Here is a 21,118-nt window from a genome sequence, read left to right as displayed (position 1 = left end):
TTTTTAAAATATGCACTCGATACGCGTTTGTGGATTTATCAAATAATACTTTGCAAAAAACAAACGGGCTAGCCGCAAACGTCCGTGCCGTATAGCGTGAATAACCCTGTATATTATATATTATATAGCCCTGATTAAGTATTTTCGGTTGGACAACGTATCCAAATTTTCCAAATAAATGGACTAGGAGATGAGGTCCCAATGAGTGGACACTCAGATCCGCAGACTTTACGCCATTTGACTCTTTCCTGTCGAGAGATATGAACATGTCTTTTGCTAATTTTCTTTGCATGTAGTTGGTAAGACCTTCATCCAATGAATGTCCATTTTGCGTATGGATATTGGTGATATATGCTAAGGATTTGAAGACAACGCGATATATAAAGCTACCATGTTTTCATGATTTTCTATAAAATTCTGATTTGCGTTAGGCCTATAAAGTACACACGTTTTACAAAACGTCTGCTTTTTTACAAGGTTCAACATCCAAGCCAACTGAAGATCGTTCAATGGTACTCCAAACAGCTTTTTTTACTGCGACTGCAGTCTTCTTTTACCCCAACACCTCGAAGAAGCCAATTTAAAATGCACTTTAAAAAAAAGTTGAGCATTCGACCACATTTTTCCCACGTCCGGGTGCAAAGCCCCTCGTTCTTTTCTTGGCTGACAAAAGAACTGCTCAAAACCACGTGTCCTTCGTGTACTTTTTACAAGAATTAAGCATTTCGATTGGGCGTTGCCTCATTGCCTGTGGCATTCCGTTTACCGCGTACGCTTCGCGGTTGCTAAAAAGAATTAATGCAACACACAGTGCGCGTCATCGTCACTAAAATTTGATCCTGTTTCCGATGGCCAAGGTCCATGTCTTTCAAGATCATTGAATGTATGTGTTGGCTGGTTTCGTATAAATACCCAGATTTGCCATGGGTTTAGTATCAGTCACAGTCAGTTAGTCTTCAGACTCGCAACACAGACCTAAACGCAACAAAATGTTCAAATTGGTGGTGTTGTTCGCTCTCTTTGCCTTCGCGGCAGCCAAGCCCAGCCAATACCATGTGGCTCCCATCGTGGCTAACACCTACGTTTCGCCCGCAGCAGTCAGCAGCACCTACAGGGAAGACATCATCAGCAAGCCTGCCGCCATCACCTACGCTGCCGCCCCTGTTGTGCACAAGACCGTTGTAGCTGAGCCCGTTGTTGTAGCCGCCCCTGTGGTAGCTAAGACTTACGTCGCCCCAGCTGCAGTCAGCAGCACCTACAGGGAGGACATCATCAGCAAACCCTCCGTTGTCTCCTACGCCGCTCCTTTGGTGCATGCCGCCCCTGTAGCTTACGCTGCTAAGGCCATCGCCGCCCCAGTCGCCTACGCCGCCCCAGCAGCGGTGAGCTCCAGCTACAGAAGCGACTTGATCAGCAGCCCAGTGGTAGCCAAGACCATCGTCGCCCCTGCTGCTTACGCTTATGCCGCCCCTGCTGCCTACGCATACGCCGCCCCATCTGTCCACGCCTGGTAGAGAGAGAACTGACCCATTTTRCAGACTGTGTAAATAAATAATTTATTAAAAAATAAATTGGAATTTTTGGAATCAAATTTTTGTTTTGTTTGATTTGAAGCATTTGATGCTCTCAACAAATAACCTCAAATTTTAGTGGTTTTATCGAAAGAGGGCGTTCGACGCCCTGGTTCGGAAACTGGGTAGTTTTTAGGACACCACCACTCTGATCATGTAAGCCACTCCTGCTGGCGAAACCTCGGAAAGACATTCTATTCCACGGTGGTCTAATCGCTTTAAAACTCAGCAGTTTTAAATGGTGTTCGGTGAAGCAACTGATCAGTTTTTTTACATCATTCTAGGCAGAAATAAATGGCCTTTTTAGAAAGTGAACCATGGATGGGGAAATGTTGGCAGTTTTCTCAAAAAGGCTTGAATTCAAGAAGTTTTAGATTTGCGCGGTTTTTTTTTTGAGTTGCAAAATCCACTTGAACATGACGCTGCTTTTTTCGAGGTTTCTCAAGAACCATTTGAGCCACACTCGATTCAGTCGTAACAACGTGAGTGAGGAAATTCTAGTAGTTTTGACCCAGAAAGCGAAATTTGAATATCAGACGCTTAGCTGCAAGATTATGCCAAAATTCCATGTTTTCCGTCCCATGTTTGCTCATTTCTCGGAGGCAAAATGAGCAAGAACGCTCATTTGTACATCATTCTAGAGAGAAATAAATTGCCTTTTTAGAACGTCAACCATCAATTAGGAAATGTTGGCAGTTTTCTCAAAAAATGATTGAATTCAAGAAGTTTTATGTTTGCGTGGTTTTTTTTTGAGTTGCAAAATTAACTTGAACATGACGCTGTTTTTTTCGAAGTTTCTCAAGAACCATTTGAGCCACAGAATTTGTTTTGGCATCGTTGGATAGAGAATTGAATGGGGGGGTCATGACCCCCATGACCCCCCCTGGATCTGCCCTTGCTGAGGAGGTTCAACCTCAATACAATCTACAGAGAGATTCAGGTTTATGATAAATGATATTAAAAAATATCTAAATGGTTTCGGACATTCGGAGTCATCAAGATAAAAATTTAAGCACTCTGTATAATGGCACAATTGATGTGCCATTATATAATATGTGTATAATGTACAATTGATCAATAAATATTACAGTATTTATTTTAAGTGATTGCAGGAATATTCTTGAAGCTCGAAAATGCAAGGAGACGAACAATGTACCAAAAAAAAGATAGAAATGAAGAGCATTTCAAACGATGAAAACAGCAAAATTGAAATAGTAGTTAGGTAAAATAATCATTTAGAGGAAATCAAAAGAAAAAAAGCCGATGAAATGAGAACAACAAATAAGTTCTACAAGATGAACAGAAATATTGCTACAGTTAAGATCATAAGATTGTGCAACAAATGGAAACAAACATCTCTTTAAAAAATCAGCAAAAACTGTGAAAGCAAAGCCATTAGAAAAGAAAAGATTCCTAATCACTCATTTTTTGGAATTTCTGGATCTCTGGAATTTGTCGGAGATTTAAGTACAGGGTGATTTCTCATAAGTTGACACTACACTTAGATCATTTATTTAAAAAAATTGTGCAAGGAATGCAAAACTTGGTTTTTATTACCAGATTTTCAAAATCTGAAATAAAAATAATATAAAATAAGTAAAAAATAGATTTTCCCGTATATTACATACAATTGTAAATTGTAAATTGGTTTGAAAATTACAAAAGCAACAAAGTAAAGAAGTCTTAAAATACGGTAAAGAAAGAAACATCGTATAGAAAATAACGATATTTATTGCTGCAATAGATTTAAAAAGTAAAAACAATAAGGAAAAAGGAATAGTTCTCTATATGACCTCTATTTATACATTTTCGCTCTATACGTTTGCTATGATCAATTACATTCTTATTCTTATTAAATAATTCTTCTGGTTGAAATGTTTGGCGATTTTTTCGATTTTCAGCAGGTTCCCTCAACAAAAGCAGAAATCAGGAAGTGGGCAATTTAAAAATTAATTTGGCAAAAATTGTGTTATAGAATGAAGAACATAAATTGCGAACAAAAGTTAGAAACTTAATATTTTGTCAGACTTTGCTCAATATACCGATTAACAACATTGGCCAACCGGTGGACTATTTTACCTGATTATAACTAGAAACCGGCGTAAAACTGTAAAAAAATGAACCAAAAAATTTTTTTCAACAGTTATTTATTTACCTCCTAACTTCTAGTTTTCGCACTCAAATTATGGCACCCAACCACTTAAATTCCGAGACAACAAGCAGCTCCTTCAAAAAAATGTAGCCAGTTTTGAACCACTGCGTATAACCAGAGCACCACAGCCAATTAACTGCACGAATAGAAATTTCCTGCATATAATTGGTGAAGAAAAAACCTAATTAACTAGTAGCAACTTGACATTTAGCGGCAAAATCCAGTTTTTGGCCCACACAAAGAATGCAGTTTTGATCTTATTTCCGAGGTCTCCCCTTTCAAGATCGCCGCATTGTTTGATCACACACATAGCAGTGATTCTGCTATAAATTTGCCATCAATCTTTTTCCGGCCATCAGTCGAAGTCAGTCAGTCCTCACACGTCCAACACAGACCTAAACGAAAATGTTCAAACTGGTGGTGTTGTTCGCATTAGTGGCAGTAGCTGTTTCTAAGCCTCATGGAGCTGCAGTCGCTCTACCACTCATCGCTCAGACCTACGTGGCGTCAGCTCCAGTCAGCTATGTAGCTGCTCCGGTAGTTGCTCATACCTACATAGCTCCAGCTGCAGTCAGCAGCACTTATAGAGAAGATATCATCAGCAAACCGGCAGCCGTTGTAGCTCCAGTTGAGGTCAAAGAAGAGCTCATCAGCGAGCCCGTTGTGGTTGAAGCTAAAGCAGCCCTCGCTGAGCCAACCACAGTTGCTCCGGTTGAAACTACCACTGAAGAGGTCAAAGCCAAGGCAGCGGAAGTTGAAGCTTTGGAAGTTGAAGCTGTAGCCGCCCCAGCTGCTGTAAGCAGCACCTACAGGGAAGACATCATCAGTAAACCTGCAGTGGTGGCCTACTCGCTTCCAGTGGTGCAAAAGACCATCGCCTATGCAGCTCCAGTGGCGTACCACGCAGTTCCAGCCTACCAGGCATGGTGAGAGGAGGACTGACTTCTACTTAGGTTGTTTTGTGTAGGATCAAGTTTAATAAACGTACTGTACATTTGGGAACTTCTCTTTTACTTCAGCACGGTGTTGAATACGGTCACTTAGTGAGCTTCCCACAGCAAATTTATTGCCAATTCTTCCTTGTCCAGGTATAAGCGTTTCATTCTCAGAAAAAAGGCCGAAAAAAGGTTCCCGACAAGCTCTCAGCGATAATTTCCTTTTGTTTTGTCCCCGTAATATAAAGAATTTGTCATTGCCACAGCATCGATAAAGGTTACACATCGGTGTCCAGTAAACAAATTGAATCGTATCCAGCCGACTCCAGGAGATTGAAGTGATAAATAAAACTTTCGTTCAATATGCGTCCCTATAAATCTTTGGTGCGTCCTTGAAGCTTCGCTTTCTACTTTCGTTGTTGTGTGCGAATTTTGCAGCAAATTAGCTGAAAGAGAAAACACATTTACATCAGCACTCTTCAGCAATCGAATGGCGTTAAAATCATGCAGAATCCGGGGATTTGATTAATTATGTCCCACTGGCGAGGCGCATCTGATAACGTGATTCATTTGTCTGCTACTCTGTCCGGATTCCATCCAGATAATGTCGCTCATTTTGTTCTGAGTGAAATCGCTCGCTTTAATTCACTAGACTCGTTTAAATGGTCGTTTGTTTGAAGATTTCAACAGTATTTTGATAATTTAGTCAGGGCTTTTGATGGCTATACAGAAGAGTCAAATCTTGAAGCCAAACACGAAGAAACAGCTAATTAAGACACAATTGTTGTGCTAGAAGATTTTAATGAAGAAGCAGCAAAGGAAATATTTTTAAGAGGGAGTAGCGGATAGGTATCCTACCTAGATGGATCTTCAGACCTCCTAAGACGTTTTATTTAGTTATAACGTTGGGGCAAAGACGAACAGGGAATTTTAAAGAAGCAATTCACCGAGTGCAAGATGATTAAAACTAATGCAAGGCAAACGAAACAGAAATTGAACATGAAGTAAATTAAATTGAAAAACAGAGTTGCAAGCAAAATACATAAAAATTGAAGAAAAACTTTAGCAACCAAAAAGAGTGACGCTTTGATTGATTCATGCCGTTTTATACAATTGTTTCACTACGTCGCGAAAAATTAAAATTAAAATACTTTGAAAAATAATGGAAGAAAAGACAGAGCAATCGTTGCAATGCAAGGGTCAAGTAAACCGAGCAGAGATAGAAGAAAACATGGAGTTCTAAGCAAAAGCTGAGAGGAAATCCTGAAAAGATAATGAAGAAAAACTCATAAACTGCGAGAAATAAAAACTAAGTAGAAAGAACAGAATAAGGGAATGATGGGAACAGTTAAATCAAATTAACTATTTAAATATCAGATATATGCTTATGGAAGTATCAAGTCAGAGATATTATTGATCGAGAACTGAGAAATTACGGCACATTAAGCAGAAACAGACTGTACACGACAAATATAAAATATAAATGCGAAATTGTAAAAAAGTAGCAGCAGAGCACAGAAATACTTAAAATGTTTAAAGATATTTCGGACCAAAATGCATCTTTGGACACTTGACATTCTGAGCTCATTTTAGACAGGCAGGACAACAGAGCTGGTAGATACTTTTGAACCCGAATAGGACAAGCTCTACTGCACTCGTCCAGAAAATTTAAATTTTGTAATATAGTCGCTTGATTTGAAAAAAAAATTCCAAAGTTGCCATAAAATAAAAAAACGCCATAACTCATATCAGATTTACGCGCACATTTTAATAAAAAGGCATATTTTGGACAAAAATGCATCTAGAGACTTTCTAAATTAACATTTTCTTGCAAATTTGGGTGATTAAACAAATTAACAGCAAGCAAGTCGTATGACACTTACGAGCACATTTTCTTTAGAAACGTCGTAGTCGGTAGTCTTGAACGTTCAAGTCCGAATAAGAAAAAATCTAGTGGGCTCTTTGCAAAAATTAGAAATTTCTAAAAATATACACTTACGTGCACATCTTTTTACAAAAAGCGTATCTCGGGCATCAGAGTAAATAGAGACTTAAAGTTTTGAGACCAAAAAGTTGAAGCTCTACTGCACTGTTTTGAAAAGAAAATTTTCTTGCAAAGTCGCCTGAATTTAAAAAAACGGCCAAACTTTAGCCGCAAAATGCTCATTTTGCATTTACGCGCACATTTATCTCAAAAAAATATTGCAAGCAAAAATTTATCAAAAACTTTTTGAGTTCGTGTAGATCCAATTCGAGTAATTTTTTTCTCTGTAAATCAGGATTTTCCAGCAAATTATGGTAAATTTTGCAAATTTCAAGCTTAACTGCTAGTAGCTAATATGACACTTGCACAGTAGAGCAGATAGAGACTTAAAATTTCGCGTACAAATACGTGAACCGTTTTCTAATTTTTCCACACTTTTGCAAACAAAATCAAAGATATAAACTACAATATTATGTAAAGCGTGTGCACTAAAAAAGTGTTACGAAAATATTAGGAGCAAAGTTAGGTAGTCTTTGCGCTGCTTGAGTATTCTCAAAAGTTAAGTGCCTACAGAGAAAGACGAATAAAAGCTGTTAAAAACACCAGGTTTTCACTGAAATATTTTAATGATGATAATAAATTTCATATATTGTGCAATTAATACTAGAAAGACAAAATGCAAAGCCAAAATAATTATGCAGACTGATATGCACATGCACAGACTGATATGCACACAAGTATACAATTTATTGCATAAATAGATTGTGGTCAAATCTTTTTAACCAAGAAATTACACATTTTAATACACGATATATTAATTCAGTAAAATTAAAAGCGTTTTAAATCCTCATGTATATTTTGAGCCATTTAAATTACATTAAAACACGCAAAAACTTCTGTATAGACAACTACTCGAAATAAAACCACAAATGAAATCAAAGACCAAATTCTCACTAAAACAGAAGGCAATTGAATTAAACCGTTAACATACAAAACCATTGATGTTTTTATTTATTCGTGTCGGTTCATATAATAGTTTCCTCCATTTAGAAGAGATAACTTCGAAAGAACCAACCAGAAAAAGTTAATAAACGCAAACTAACTATGTAAAAAACTACGAATTAATAGGGGAACTTATTTTTGGAAAATGAGAGTAAACTGAAGCAAACAGATTCAAAGCAAGTAAAAAAGCATGGATCTAAAGGAAATTATTAGCAAAAGTTGATGAAAAAAGCTTTAATTAAAACGGGTATTGCAGTGCAGTTCATAAAAATGAAGGAGCACATCAAAATAAAACCTCAAAAACTAATAAAACACGTTTTTGTGACAGACGAAGCAAAACAAGACAAAATTCGCAGCAAAAATGCAATTCCAGATCAGTCGGAAATGAAATTGACAATAAAATAACCAGAAAGCGGAATCAAGAAACAGCACTTTTTCCCTCTTAAGACTCGAAGAAGCGTTCGGTCGGCTTCTTCTCTTGGATGGCTAGAATCGAAAATGTTCAACTGCGGGAAAAATATTACATTCTTGGTGGCGATTAAACGTTGATAGCAGAATCAGAGCAGGGGTTTTTGGACCTGTTGAATTGAGTTGGAAATATACAAAAAAGAAATGAAAAGTTGCATGTGAAAAAATTAAAATAGCTATAAATAATTGAAAAGGAAAAATATTGAGAACAAAGCGACTAGGAAAACACAAATATTGGCCTCATTTTTCTCCCAAAGCTGCAATCAGCCTATTAGGAAAACACCATTAAATCGTCGTTCTATCATAGAGACTAGATGGGATTTCAAGCACACATGATTAAACCCTAATATAGACAATACGTTGATAGCCAAACCCAATTTGGCTTTCACTTCAGATGCACATCTAGTTTAATCAGCAAATGCGTTAATTACTAATCGAATCACTTAAAAAATGGTTATTTAAGCTGTTGGAGTGCCAGGGTTTTGATGAAGAAAGTCACAGAAAACGACAAACGATTGCGAAACACGTTTTGCTCCTAATTAAGTTAATTGCCGCAAGAATTTTGGCGATTCAACACTCAATTTAAATTAAACGCCCAGGATTACCTGCGACCGCAAATTGCATTCCAGCAATGTGACATTCTATTATTAGATACTAAATCACGGATAGAGAACATGTTGTTACTGGCTAATTGATTAATTAGTTGGGCAAATTCAAAATAGATCCGGAAATCGCATAGAGATATTCGCATTTCCAATTAGTAGAATATATGAAATCCTTCCCCATATGCGTTCGCACAATTTGCTTAGTTGGAGCCAAACAATGCCTCTATAAGAAATATTGTGCAACACCGAATGCACTTTTCCGCTACATTTATTTACCAGGTCGCATATTTTTATTTATCCTGCATTCAGAGTGCCGTCTCTTTGCTTTGAGTTAGGGTAAAGTTGAAGTTAATATGCCGGAAACTCGAGGATAGGATATGTTGATACTGAGTGTTGTATCAGTTTATGTAAATATTATGCAAGAGCTCGAGCATATTTGCGGAAATGTCGTTCCGTTTATGCCTTTGGACCTTTTAAGATAATTAATTACGCTTTTCAGGGGTTGGATTTGCCTGGAAATTACCGCCAACATAGATATAGTTTATTGCACAACTTTCTTTATCTGGATCCTAATTCGAATGAGCAACAGCTGAGCAGCTCAAGCATTTAACAATTCGCAATGGCTCGTTGTTTAGCATATAAATTATTCCCGTTTTCCTTTGTTTCCGATGTTAGACAGGTATGAAAACTAATCCTTTGTTTATATTGCGAGCGGCCCTTTGTTCGCTCCAAATCATAATTGCGAATTCATTTTCCAGAACTTTCAGCGCGAGCTTAAGTGTCCATTATTACCAGGCCATTTTTTTCCACTTAATGAAACTGGTTTGTGTTTAATGTGGCTGTCCAATGAGAAAAAACTCAGTTAGTTTGGGTTAGTGAATGCGACAATTAAAAGAAAATTGCGTGGAAAATTCCCAACAGCTGAACAATCACATTGTAAAGCAACTTCCGAATTGTTGCACCTAGCAACTGAACCCAACAGCGAATTTACTGCTTAGCGAGTTTATGTTCCTTCGACTCAAACTTATATTTGAACATAAAGAAGTCACACATGCCATCGTATACACAATGTGGCCGCGCTAATGTAGTGGAACAAAGCGGGAAAACGTTCTGCAAAAATTATTCTTTGGGGCCCGTTATTTGGACGTTTTTCAGCAAACTTATGCCCCAGGGTTAATTGATATTTGATTGACAAAAATCATTTTTTTTAGTAGCAACGATGGCTGAATAACTCATTGAATGCCATCCTGAAAAACCGTCCAAATGCATGAAAGTTGAAGTCGTTTGGCTTAATTCCAACGAAGCAACTTAGGGCAAAAGACCCTAATTTAAGTTCATAGAAATGGAATGTTTTAGCCCGTATAAAAGTTCGATTGACTTCGGGATAATGTCTGGCCAAGTACACTGGGAACTTTCACAACTCCGCTGCACTTTTTGCCAGGGTGCAAACACTCGACCCGGGCTTTATATTCTCCCTTTTCCCGGTCCGGAACTGTGTCATTAAGGTGCTCTTGTTTGCTAAAGTAGAATCGGGCTTTGCGAATTTTCCGCACTCCTGTTTTATTTCACGTGTAGGTTTTCATATGGGTTTTGTTATTTTTTTCTGGGTTCACATAGACAATCATTTTCGGCCAATTCCCCGGAACGACTTGGGCAAAGTTCAATTAGTGGTGCCAAGGAAATCCGGTCCGATGGAATTACGCGGGATGACTTTCCGTTTTCGATCTATTTCCAGTCTATTTCCCACAGACGCTCGCGTATAATGAAGATATTGGTCCATGATTGGAACATGAAAACTTGTCTAAATAGAGAAAAGTTGAGAATTGAAATGGAATTCACAACTCAAACCGCTCAAAAGCGCATATTTTGCGCCAAGCTTTGTATAGTTCGGCACAGAGGGATTCGAAATATCCCGTGTTGATCTTCGAAATATTTTTCACTTTCATTTACCGTTTCAGTCAATAACAAGGAATATCGTCACCGCTTAAAATTGAATCAAAATGTTTGATTTTCAGACCTCCTAAGACGTTTTATTTAGTTATAACGTTGGGGCAAAGACGAACAGGGAATTTTAAAGAAGCAATTCACCGAGTGCAAGATGATTAAAACTAATGCAAGGCAAACGAAACAGAAATTGAACATGAAGTAAATTAAATTGAAAAACAGAGTTGCAAGCAAAATACATAAAAATTGAAGAAAAACTTTAGCAACCAAAAAGAGTGACGCTTTGATTGATTCATGCCGTTTTATACAATTGTTTCACTACGTCGCGAAAAATTAAAATTAAAATACTTTTAAAAATAATGGAAGAAAAGACAGAGCAATCGTTGCAATGCAAGGGCCAAGTAAACCGAACAGAGATAGAAGAAAACATGGAATTCTAAGCAAAAGCTGAGAGGAAATCCTGAAAAGATAATGAACAAAAAGTCATAAACTGCGAGAAATAAAAACTAAGTAGAAAGAACAGAATAAGGGAATGATGGGAACAGTTAAATCAAATTAACTATTTAAATATCAGATATATGCTTATGGAAGTATCAAGTCAGAGATATTATTGATCGAGAACTGAGAAATTACGGCACATTAAGCAGAAACAGACTGTACACGACAAATATAAAATATAAATGCGAAATTGTAAAAAAGTAGCAGCAGAGCACAGAAATACTTAAAATGTTTAAAGATATTTCGGACCAAAATGCATCTCTGGACACTTGACATTCTGAGCTCATTTTAGACAGGCAGGACAACAGAGCTGGTAGATACTTTTGAACCCGAATAGGACAAGCTCTACTGCACTCGTCCAGAAAATTTAAATTTTGTAATATAGTCGCTTGATTTGAAAAAAAAAATCCAAAGTTGCCATAAAATAAAAAAACGCCATAACTCATATCAGATTTACGCGCACATTTTAATAAAAAGGCATATTTTGGACAAAACTGCATCTAGAGACTTTCTAAATTAACATTTTCTTGCAAATTTGGGTGATTAAAAAAATTAACAGCAAGCAACTCGTATGACACTTACGAGCACATTTTCTTTAGAAACGTCGTAGTCGGTAGTCTTGAACGTTCAAGTCCGAATAAGAAAAAATCTAGTGGACTCTTTGCAAAAATTAGAAATTTCAAAAAATATGCACTTACGTGCACATCTTTTTACAAAAAGCGTATCTCAGGGCATCAGAGTAAATAGAGACTTAAAGTTTTGAGACCAAAAAGTTAAAGCTCTACTGCACTGTTTTGAAAAGAAAATTTTCTTGCAAAGTCGCCTGAATTTAAAAAAACGGCCAAACTTTAGCCGCAAAATGATCATCTTGCATTTACGCGCACATTTATCTCAAAAAAATATTGCAAGCAAAAATTTATCAAAAACTTTTTGAGTTCGTGTAGATCCAATTCGAGTAATTTTTTTCTCTGTAAATCAGGATTTTCCAGCAAATTATGGTAAATTTTGCAAATTTCAAGCTTAACTGCTAGTAGCTAATATGACACTTGCACAGTAGAGCAGATAGAGACTTAAAATTTCGCGTACAAATACGTGAACCGTTTTCTAATTTTTCCACACTTTTGCAAACAAAATCAAAGATATAAACTACAATATTATGTAAAGCGTGTGCACTAAAAAAGTGTTACGAAAATATTAGGAGCAAAGTTAGGTAGTCTTTGCGCTGCTTGAGTATTCTCAAAAGTTAAGTGCCTACAGAGAAAGACGAATAAAAGCTGTTAAAAACACCAGGTTTTCACTGAAATATTTTAATGATGATAATAAATTTCATATATTGTGCAATTAATACTAGAAAGACAAAATGCAAAGCCAAAATAATTATGCAGACTGATATGCACATGCACAGACTGATATGCAACAATTGATCAATAAATATTACAGTATTTATTTTAAGTGATTGCAGGAATATTCTTGAAGCTCGAAAATGCAAGGAGACGAACAATGTACCAAAAAAAAGATAGAAATGAAGAGCATTTCAAACGATGAAAACAGCAAAATTGAAATAGTAGTTAGGTAAAATAATCATTTAGAGGAAATCAAAAGAAAAAAAGCCGATGAAATGAGAACAACAAATAAGTTCTACAAGATGAACAGAAATATTGCTACAGTTAAGATCATAAGATTGTGCAACAAATGGAAACAAACATCTCTTTAAAAAATCAGCAAAAACTGTGAAAGCAAAGCCATTAGAAAAGAAAAGATTCCTAATCACTCATTTTTTGGAATTTCTGGATCTCTGGAATTTGTCGGAGATTTAAGTACAGGGTGATTTCTCATAAGTTGACACTACACTTAGATCATTTATTTAAAAAAATTGTGCAAGGAATGCAAAACTTGGTTTTTATTACCAGATTTTCAAAATCTGAAATAAAAATAATATAAAATAAGTAAAAAATAGATTTTCCCGTATATTACATACAATTGTAAATTGTAAATTGGTTTGAAAATTACAAAAGCAACAAAGTAAAGAAGTCTTAAAATACGGTAAAGAAAGAAACATCGTATAGAAAATAACGATATTTATTGCTGCAATAGATTTAAAAAGTAAAAACAATAAGGAAAAAGGAATAGTTCTCTATATGACCTCTATTTATACATTTTCGCTCTATACGTTTGCTATGATCAATTACATTCTTATTCTTATTAAATAATTCTTCTGGTTGAAATGTTTGGCGATTTTTTCGATTTTCAGCAGGTTCCCTCAACAAAAGCAGAAATCAGGAAGTGGGCAATTTAAAAATTAATTTGGCAAAAATTGTGTTATAGAATGAAGAACATAAATTGCGAACAAAAGTTAGAAACTTAATATTTTGTCAGACTTTGCTCAATATACCGATTAACAACATTGGCCAACCGGTGGACTATTTTACCTGATTATAACTAGAAACCGGCGTAAAACTGTAAAAAAATGAACCAAAAAATTTTTTTCAACAGTTATTTATTTACCTCCTAACTTCTAGTTTTCGCACTCAAATTATGGCACCCAACCACTTAAATTCCGAGACAACAAGCAGCTCCTTCAAAAAAATGTAGCCAGTTTTGAACCACTGCGTATAACCAGAGCACCACAGCCAATTAACTGCACGAATAGAAATTTCCTGCATATAATTGGTGAAGAAAAAACCTAATTAACTAGTAGCAACTTGACATTTAGCGGCAAAATCCAGTTTTTGGCCCACACAAAGAATGCAGTTTTGATCTTATTTCCGAGGTCTCCCCTTTCAAGATCGCCGCATTGTTTGATCACACACATAGCAGTGATTCTGCTATAAATTTGCCATCAATCTTTTTCCGGCCATCAGTCGAAGTCAGTCAGTCCTCACACGTCCAACACAGACCTAAACGAAAATGTTCAAACTGGTGGTGTTGTTCGCATTAGTGGCAGTAGCTGTTTCTAAGCCTCATGGAGCTGCAGTCGCTCTACCACTCATCGCTCAGACCTACGTGGCGTCAGCTCCAGTCAGCTATGTAGCTGCTCCGGTAGTTGCTCATACCTACATAGCTCCAGCTGCAGTCAGCAGCACTTATAGAGAAGATATCATCAGCAAACCGGCAGCCGTTGTAGCTCCAGTTGAGGTCAAAGAAGAGCTCATCAGCGAGCCCGTTGTGGTTGAAGCTAAAGCAGCCCTCGCTGAGCCAACCACAGTTGCTCCGGTTGAAACTACCACTGAAGAGGTCAAAGCCAAGGCAGCGGAAGTTGAAGCTTTGGAAGTTGAAGCTGTAGCCGCCCCAGCTGCTGTAAGCAGCACCTACAGGGAAGACATCATCAGTAAACCTGCAGTGGTGGCCTACTCGCTTCCAGTGGTGCAAAAGACCATCGCCTATGCAGCTCCAGTGGCGTACCACGCAGTTCCAGCCTACCAGGCATGGTGAGAGGAGGACTGACTTCTACTTAGGTTGTTTTGTGTAGGATCAAGTTTAATAAACGTACTGTACATTTGGGAACTTCTCTTTTACTTCAGCACGGTGTTGAATACGGTCACTTAGTGAGCTTCCCACAGCAAATTTATTGCCAATTCTTCCTTGTCCAGGTATAAGCGTTTCATTCTCAGAAAAAAGGCCGAAAAAAGGTTCCCGACAAGCTCTCAGCGATAATTTCCTTTTGTTTTGTCCCCGTAATATAAAGAATTTGTCATTGCCACAGCATCGATAAAGGTTACACATCGGTGTCCAGTAAACAAATTGAATCGTATCCAGCCGACTCCAGGAGATTGAAGTGATAAATAAAACTTTCGTTCAATATGCGTCCCTATAAATCTTTGGTGCGTCCTTGAAGCTTCGCTTTCTACTTTCGTTGTTGTGTGCGAATTTTGCAGCAAATTAGCTGAAAGAGAAAACACATTTACATCAGCACTCTTCAGCAATCGAATGGCGTTAAAATCATGCAGAATCCGGGGATTTGATTAATTATGTCCCACTGGCGAGGCGCATCTGATAACGTGATTCATTTGTCTGCTACTCTGTCCGGATTCCATCCAGATAATGTCGCTCATTTTGTTCTGAGTGAAATCGCTCGCTTTAATTCACTAGACTCGTTTAAATGGTCGTTTGTTTGAAGATTTCAACAGTATTTTGATAATTTAGTCAGGGCTTTTGATGGCTATACAGAAGAGTCAAATCTTGAAGCCAAACACGAAGAAACAGCTAATTAAGACACAATTGTTGTGCTAGAAGATTTTAATGAAGAAGCAGCAAAGGAAATATTTTTAAGAGGGAGTAGCGGATAGGTATCCTACCTAGATGGATCTTCAGACCTCCTAAGACGTTTTATTTAGTTATAACGTTGGGGCAAAGACGAACAGGGAATTTTAAAGAAGCAATTCACCGAGTGCAAGATGATTAAAACTAATGCAAGGCAAACGAAACAGAAATTGAACATGAAGTAAATTAAATTGAAAAACAGAGTTGCAAGCAAAATACATAAAAATTGAAGAAAAACTTTAGCAACCAAAAAGAGTGACGCTTTGATTGATTCATGCCGTTTTATACAATTGTTTCACTACGTCGCGAAAAATTAAAATTAAAATACTTTGAAAAATAATGGAAGAAAAGACAGAGCAATCGTTGCAATGCAAGGGTCAAGTAAACCGAGCAGAGATAGAAGAAAACATGGAGTTCTAAGCAAAAGCTGAGAGGAAATCCTGAAAAGATAATGAAGAAAAACTCATAAACTGCGAGAAATAAAAACTAAGTAGAAAGAACAGAATAAGGGAATGATGGGAACAGTTAAATCAAATTAACTATTTAAATATCAGATATATGCTTATGGAAGTATCAAGTCAGAGATATTATTGATCGAGAACTGAGAAATTACGGCACATTAAGCAGAAACAGACTGTACACGACAAATATAAAATATAAATGCGAAATTGTAAAAAAGTAGCAGCAGAGCACAGAAATACTTAAAATGTTTAAAGATATTTCGGACCAAAATGCATCTTTGGACACTTGACATTCTGAGCTCATTTTAGACAGGCAGGACAACAGAGCTGGTAGATACTTTTGAACCCGAATAGGACAAGCTCTACTGCACTCGTCCAGAAAATTTAAATTTTGTAATATAGTCGCTTGATTTGAAAAAAAAATTCCAAAGTTGCCATAAAATAAAAAAACGCCATAACTCATATCAGATTTACGCGCACATTTTAATAAAAAGGCATATTTTGGACAAAAATGCATCTAGAGACTTTCTAAATTAACATTTTCTTGCAAATTTGGGTGATTAAACAAATTAACAGCAAGCAAGTCGTATGACACTTACGAGCACATTTTCTTTAGAAACGTCGTAGTCGGTAGTCTTGAACGTTCAAGTCCGAATAAGAAAAAATCTAGTGGGCTCTTTGCAAAAATTAGAAATTTCTAAAAATATACACTTACGTGCACATCTTTTTACAAAAAGCGTATCTCGGGCATCAGAGTAAATAGAGACTTAAAGTTTTGAGACCAAAAAGTTGAAGCTCTACTGCACTGTTTTGAAAAGAAAATTTTCTTGCAAAGTCGCCTGAATTTAAAAAAACGGCCAAACTTTAGCCGCAAAATGCTCATTTTGCATTTACGCGCACATTTATCTCAAAAAAATATTGCAAGCAAAAATTTATCAAAAACTTTTTGAGTTCGTGTAGATCCAATTCGAGTAATTTTTTTCTCTGTAAATCAGGATTTTCCAGCAAATTATGGTAAATTTTGCAAATTTCAAGCTTAACTGCTAGTAGCTAATATGACACTTGCACAGTAGAGCAGATAGAGACTTAAAATTTCGCGTACAAATACGTGAACCGTTTTCTAATTTTTCCACACTTTTGCAAACAAAATCAAAGATATAAACTACAATATTATGTAAAGCGTGTGCACTAAAAAAGTGTTACGAAAATATTAGGAGCAAAGTTAGGTAGTCTTTGCGCTGCTTGAGTATTCTCAAAAGTTAAGTGCCTACAGAGAAAGACGAATAAAAGCTGTTAAAAACACCAGGTTTTCACTGAAATATTTTAATGATGATAATAAATTTCATATATTGTGCAATTAATACTAGAAAGACAAAATGCAAAGCCAAAATAATTATGCAGACTGATATGCACATGCACAGACTGATATGCACACAAGTATACAATTTATTGCATAAATAGATTGTGGTCAAATCTTTTTAACCAAGAAATTACACATTTTAATACACGATATATTAATTCAGTAAAATTAAAAGCGTTTTAAATCCTCATGTATATTTTGAGCCATTTAAATTACATTAAAACACGCAAAAACTTCTGTATAGACAACTACTCGAAATAAAACCACAAATGAAATCAAAGACCAAATTCTCACTAAAACAGAAGGCAATTGAATTAAACCGTTAACATACAAAACCATTGATGTTTTTATTTATTCGTGTCGGTTCATATAATAGTTTCCTCCATTTAGAAGAGATAACTTCGAAAGAACCAACCAGAAAAAGTTAATAAACGCAAACTAACTATGTAAAAAACTACGAATTAATAGGGGAACTTATTTTTGGAAAATGAGAGTAAACTGAAGCAAACAGATTCAAAGCAAGTAAAAAAGCATGGATCTAAAGGAAATTATTAGCAAAAGTTGATGAAAAAAGCTTTAATTAAAACGGGTATTGCAGTGCAGTTCATAAAAATGAAGGAGCACATCAAAATAAAACCTCAAAAACTAATAAAACACGTTTTTGTGACAGACGAAGCAAAACAAGACAAAATTCGCAGCAAAAATGCAATTCCAGATCAGTCGGAAATGAAATTGACAATAAAATAACCAGAAAGCGGAATCAAGAAACAGCACTTTTTCCCTCTTAAGACTCGAAGAAGCGTTCGGTCGGCTTCTTCTCTTGGATGGCTAGAATCGAAAATGTTCAACTGCGGGAAAAATATTACATTCTTGGTGGCGATTAAACGTTGATAGCAGAATCAGAGCAGGGGTTTTTGGACCTGTTGAATTGAGTTGGAAATATACAAAAAAGAAATGAAAAGTTGCATGTGAAAAAATTAAAATAGCTATAAATAATTGAAAAGGAAAAATATTGAGAACAAAGCGACTAGGAAAACACAAATATTGGCCTCATTTTTCTCCCAAAGCTGCAATCAGCCTATTAGGAAAACACCATTAAATCGTCGTTCTATCATAGAGACTAGATGGGATTTCAAGCACACATGATTAAACCCTAATATAGACAATACGTTGATAGCCAAACCCAATTTGGCTTTCACTTCAGATGCACATCTAGTTTAATCAGCAAATGCGTTAATTACTAATCGAATCACTTAAAAAATGGTTATTTAAGCTGTTGGAGTGCCAGGGTTTTGATGAAGAAAGTCACAGAAAACGACAAACGATTGCGAAACACGTTTTGCTCCTAATTAAGTTAATTGCCGCAAGAATTTTGGCGATTCAACACTCAATTTAAATTAAACGCCCAGGATTACCTGCGACCGCAAATTGCATTCCAGCAATGTGACATTCTATTATTAGATACTAAATCACGGATAGAGAACATGTTGTTACTGGCTAATTGATTAATTAGTTGGGCAAATTCAAAATAGATCCGGAAATCGCATAGAGATATTCGCATTTCCAATTAGTAGAATATATGAAATCCTTCCCCATATGCGTTCGCACAATTTGCTTAGTTGGAGCCAAACAATGCCTCTATAAGAAATATTGTGCAACACCGAATGCACTTTTCCGCTACATTTATTTACCAGGTCGCATATTTTTATTTATCCTGCATTCAGAGTGCCGTCTCTTTGCTTTGAGTTAGGGTAAAGTTGAAGTTAATATGCCGGAAACTCGAGGATAGGATATGTTGATACTGAGTGTTGTATCAGTTTATGTAAATATTATGCAAGAGCTCGAGCATATTTGCGGAAATGTCGTTCCGTTTATGCCTTTGGACCTTTTAAGATAATTAATTACGCTTTTCAGGGGTTGGATTTGCCTGGAAATTACCGCCAACATAGATATAGTTTATTGCACAACTTTCTTTATCTGGATCCTAATTCGAATGAGCAACAGCTGAGCAGCTCAAGCATTTAACAATTCGCAATGGCTCGTTGTTTAGCATATAAATTATTCCCGTTTTCCTTTGTTTCCGATGTTAGACAGGTATGAAAACTAATCCTTTGTTTATATTGCGAGCGGCCCTTTGTTCGCTCCAAATCATAATTGCGAATTCATTTTCCAGAACTTTCAGCGCGAGCTTAAGTGTCCATTATTACCAGGCCATTTTTTTCCACTTAATGAAACTGGTTTGTGTTTAATGTGGCTGTCCAATGAGAAAAAACTCAGTTAGTTTGGGTTAGTGAATGCGACAATTAAAAGAAAATTGCGTGGAAAATTCCCAACAGCTGAACAATCACATTGTAAAGCAACTTCCGAATTGTTGCACCTAGCAACTGAACCCAACAGCGAATTTACTGCTTAGCGAGTTTATGTTCCTTCGACTCAAACTTATATTTGAACATAAAGAAGTCACACATGCCATCGTATACACAATGTGGCCGCGCTAATGTAGTGGAACAAAGCGGGAAAACGTTCTGCAAAAATTATTCTTTGGGGCCCGTTATTTGGACGTTTTTCAGCAAACTTATGCCCCAGGGTTAATTGATATTTGATTGACAAAAATCATTTTTTTTAGTAGCAACGATGGCTGAATAACTCATTGAATGCCATCCTGAAAAACCGTCCAAATGCATGAAAGTTGAAGTCGTTTGGCTTAATTCCAACGAAGCAACTTAGGGCAAAAGACCCTAATTTAAGTTCATAGAAATGGAATGTTTTAGCCCGTATAAAAGTTCGATTGACTTCGGGATAATGTCTGGCCAAGTACACTGGGAACTTTCACAACTCCGCTGCACTTTTTGCCAGGGTGCAAACACTCGACCCGGGCTTTATATTCTCCCTTTTCCCGGTCCGGAACTGTGTCATTAAGGTGCTCTTGTTTGCTAAAGTAGAATCGGGCTTTGCGAATTTTCCGCACTCCTGTTTTATTTCACGTGTAGGTTTTCATATGGGTTTTGTTATTTTTTTCTGGGTTCACATAGACAATCATTTTCGGCCAATTCCCCGGAACGACTTGGGCAAAGTTCAATTAGTGGTGCCAAGGAAATCCGGTCCGATGGAATTACGCGGGATGACTTTCCGTTTTCGATCTATTTCCAGTCTATTTCCCACAGACGCTCGCGTATAATGAAGATATTGGTCCATGATTGGAACATGAAAACTTGTCTAAATAGAGAAAAGTTGAGAATTGAAATGGAATTCACAACTCAAACCGCTCAAAAGCGCATATTTTGCGCCAAGCTTTGTATAGTTCGGCACAGAGGGATTCGAAATATCCCGTGTTGATCTTCGAAATATTTTTCACTTTCATTTACCGTTTCAGTCAATAACAAGGAATATCGTCACCGCTTAAAATTGAATCAAAATGTTTGATTTTCTAAAATCTAAAGAGTCTGTGCTTTCTGAAAAGTTTACCTGATGCCTACTTTGCTTGCCTTAAAAGCGGTAAACCATCTGAGGATTTTCTTCGATTTATATAGCATTTGAACCTATAGTCAGAAAGGGAGAAGAGTAGAAAAGTAACTGAAGACGGAATTTCCCACGGTTTGAGTTTTTCTCAAAAATATAGCAGTAAGACGACGATTTTTAAGAAACCGCACACTGGAATAGACAAGGATCACATCCCGATGCCTCAAATTATTCTTATTAATAACTGGCTTTAGAAGTGCATCATGCGAAAAAAAAACTCAACCATTTTTCAAAGCTCAAGAAATAATAATGAAGGATCCACTAACTGGAATGGACTCAAGTGTGCACAACAACGCAACTCAAGCTTTTTCTGTGGACTGCTGAGTCTCAGACCAGGGGCGGATCCAGCTTTAAAGTCA

The 21,118-nt window shown here is 36.7% G+C and overlaps 3 protein-coding genes across 3 annotated transcripts in view; all 3 read left to right on the top strand.

Annotated features, from left to right (window-relative positions):
- The first annotated feature begins 909 nt into the window (after positions 1-909).
- LOC109546608 (cuticle protein 38) lies at positions 910-1,591 on the top strand. Its single transcript, XM_019917611.2, has one exon. The coding sequence runs from the start codon at positions 990-992 to the stop codon at positions 1,512-1,514; it is 525 nt and encodes a 174-aa protein (XP_019773170.2). The 5' UTR covers positions 910-989; the 3' UTR covers positions 1,515-1,591.
- Positions 1,592-4,057: 2,466 nt separating this feature from the next.
- On the top strand, positions 4,058-4,725 carry LOC125504528 (cuticle protein 38-like). Its single transcript, XM_048666677.1, has one exon. It carries the CDS (start codon positions 4,129-4,131, stop codon positions 4,651-4,653), a length of 525 nt encoding a protein of 174 aa, XP_048522634.1. The 5' UTR covers positions 4,058-4,128; the 3' UTR covers positions 4,654-4,725.
- A 9,270-nt stretch (positions 4,726-13,995) lies between these two features.
- The window catches only part of LOC125504523 (cuticle protein 38-like), a 12,306-nt gene continuing 5,183 nt past the window's right edge, over positions 13,996-21,118 (top strand). Inside the window, exon 1 of the mRNA XM_048666665.1 lies at positions 13,996-14,622. Within this exon, the coding sequence (XP_048522622.1) occupies positions 14,067-14,591 (525 nt within the window). The 5' untranslated portion in view covers positions 13,996-14,066 and the 3' untranslated portion in view covers positions 14,592-14,622. The remainder of the gene's footprint in view (positions 14,623-21,118) is intronic.

This window comes from Dendroctonus ponderosae, unplaced genomic scaffold (assembly GCF_020466585.1).
Source record: "Dendroctonus ponderosae isolate FM_Combo_2020 unplaced genomic scaffold, Dpon_F_20191213v2 Dpon_F_20191213_5, whole genome shotgun sequence".
Lineage (NCBI taxonomy): Eukaryota > Metazoa > Arthropoda > Insecta > Coleoptera > Curculionidae > Dendroctonus > Dendroctonus ponderosae.
This window is presented reverse-complemented; position numbering and strand designations above follow the sequence as displayed.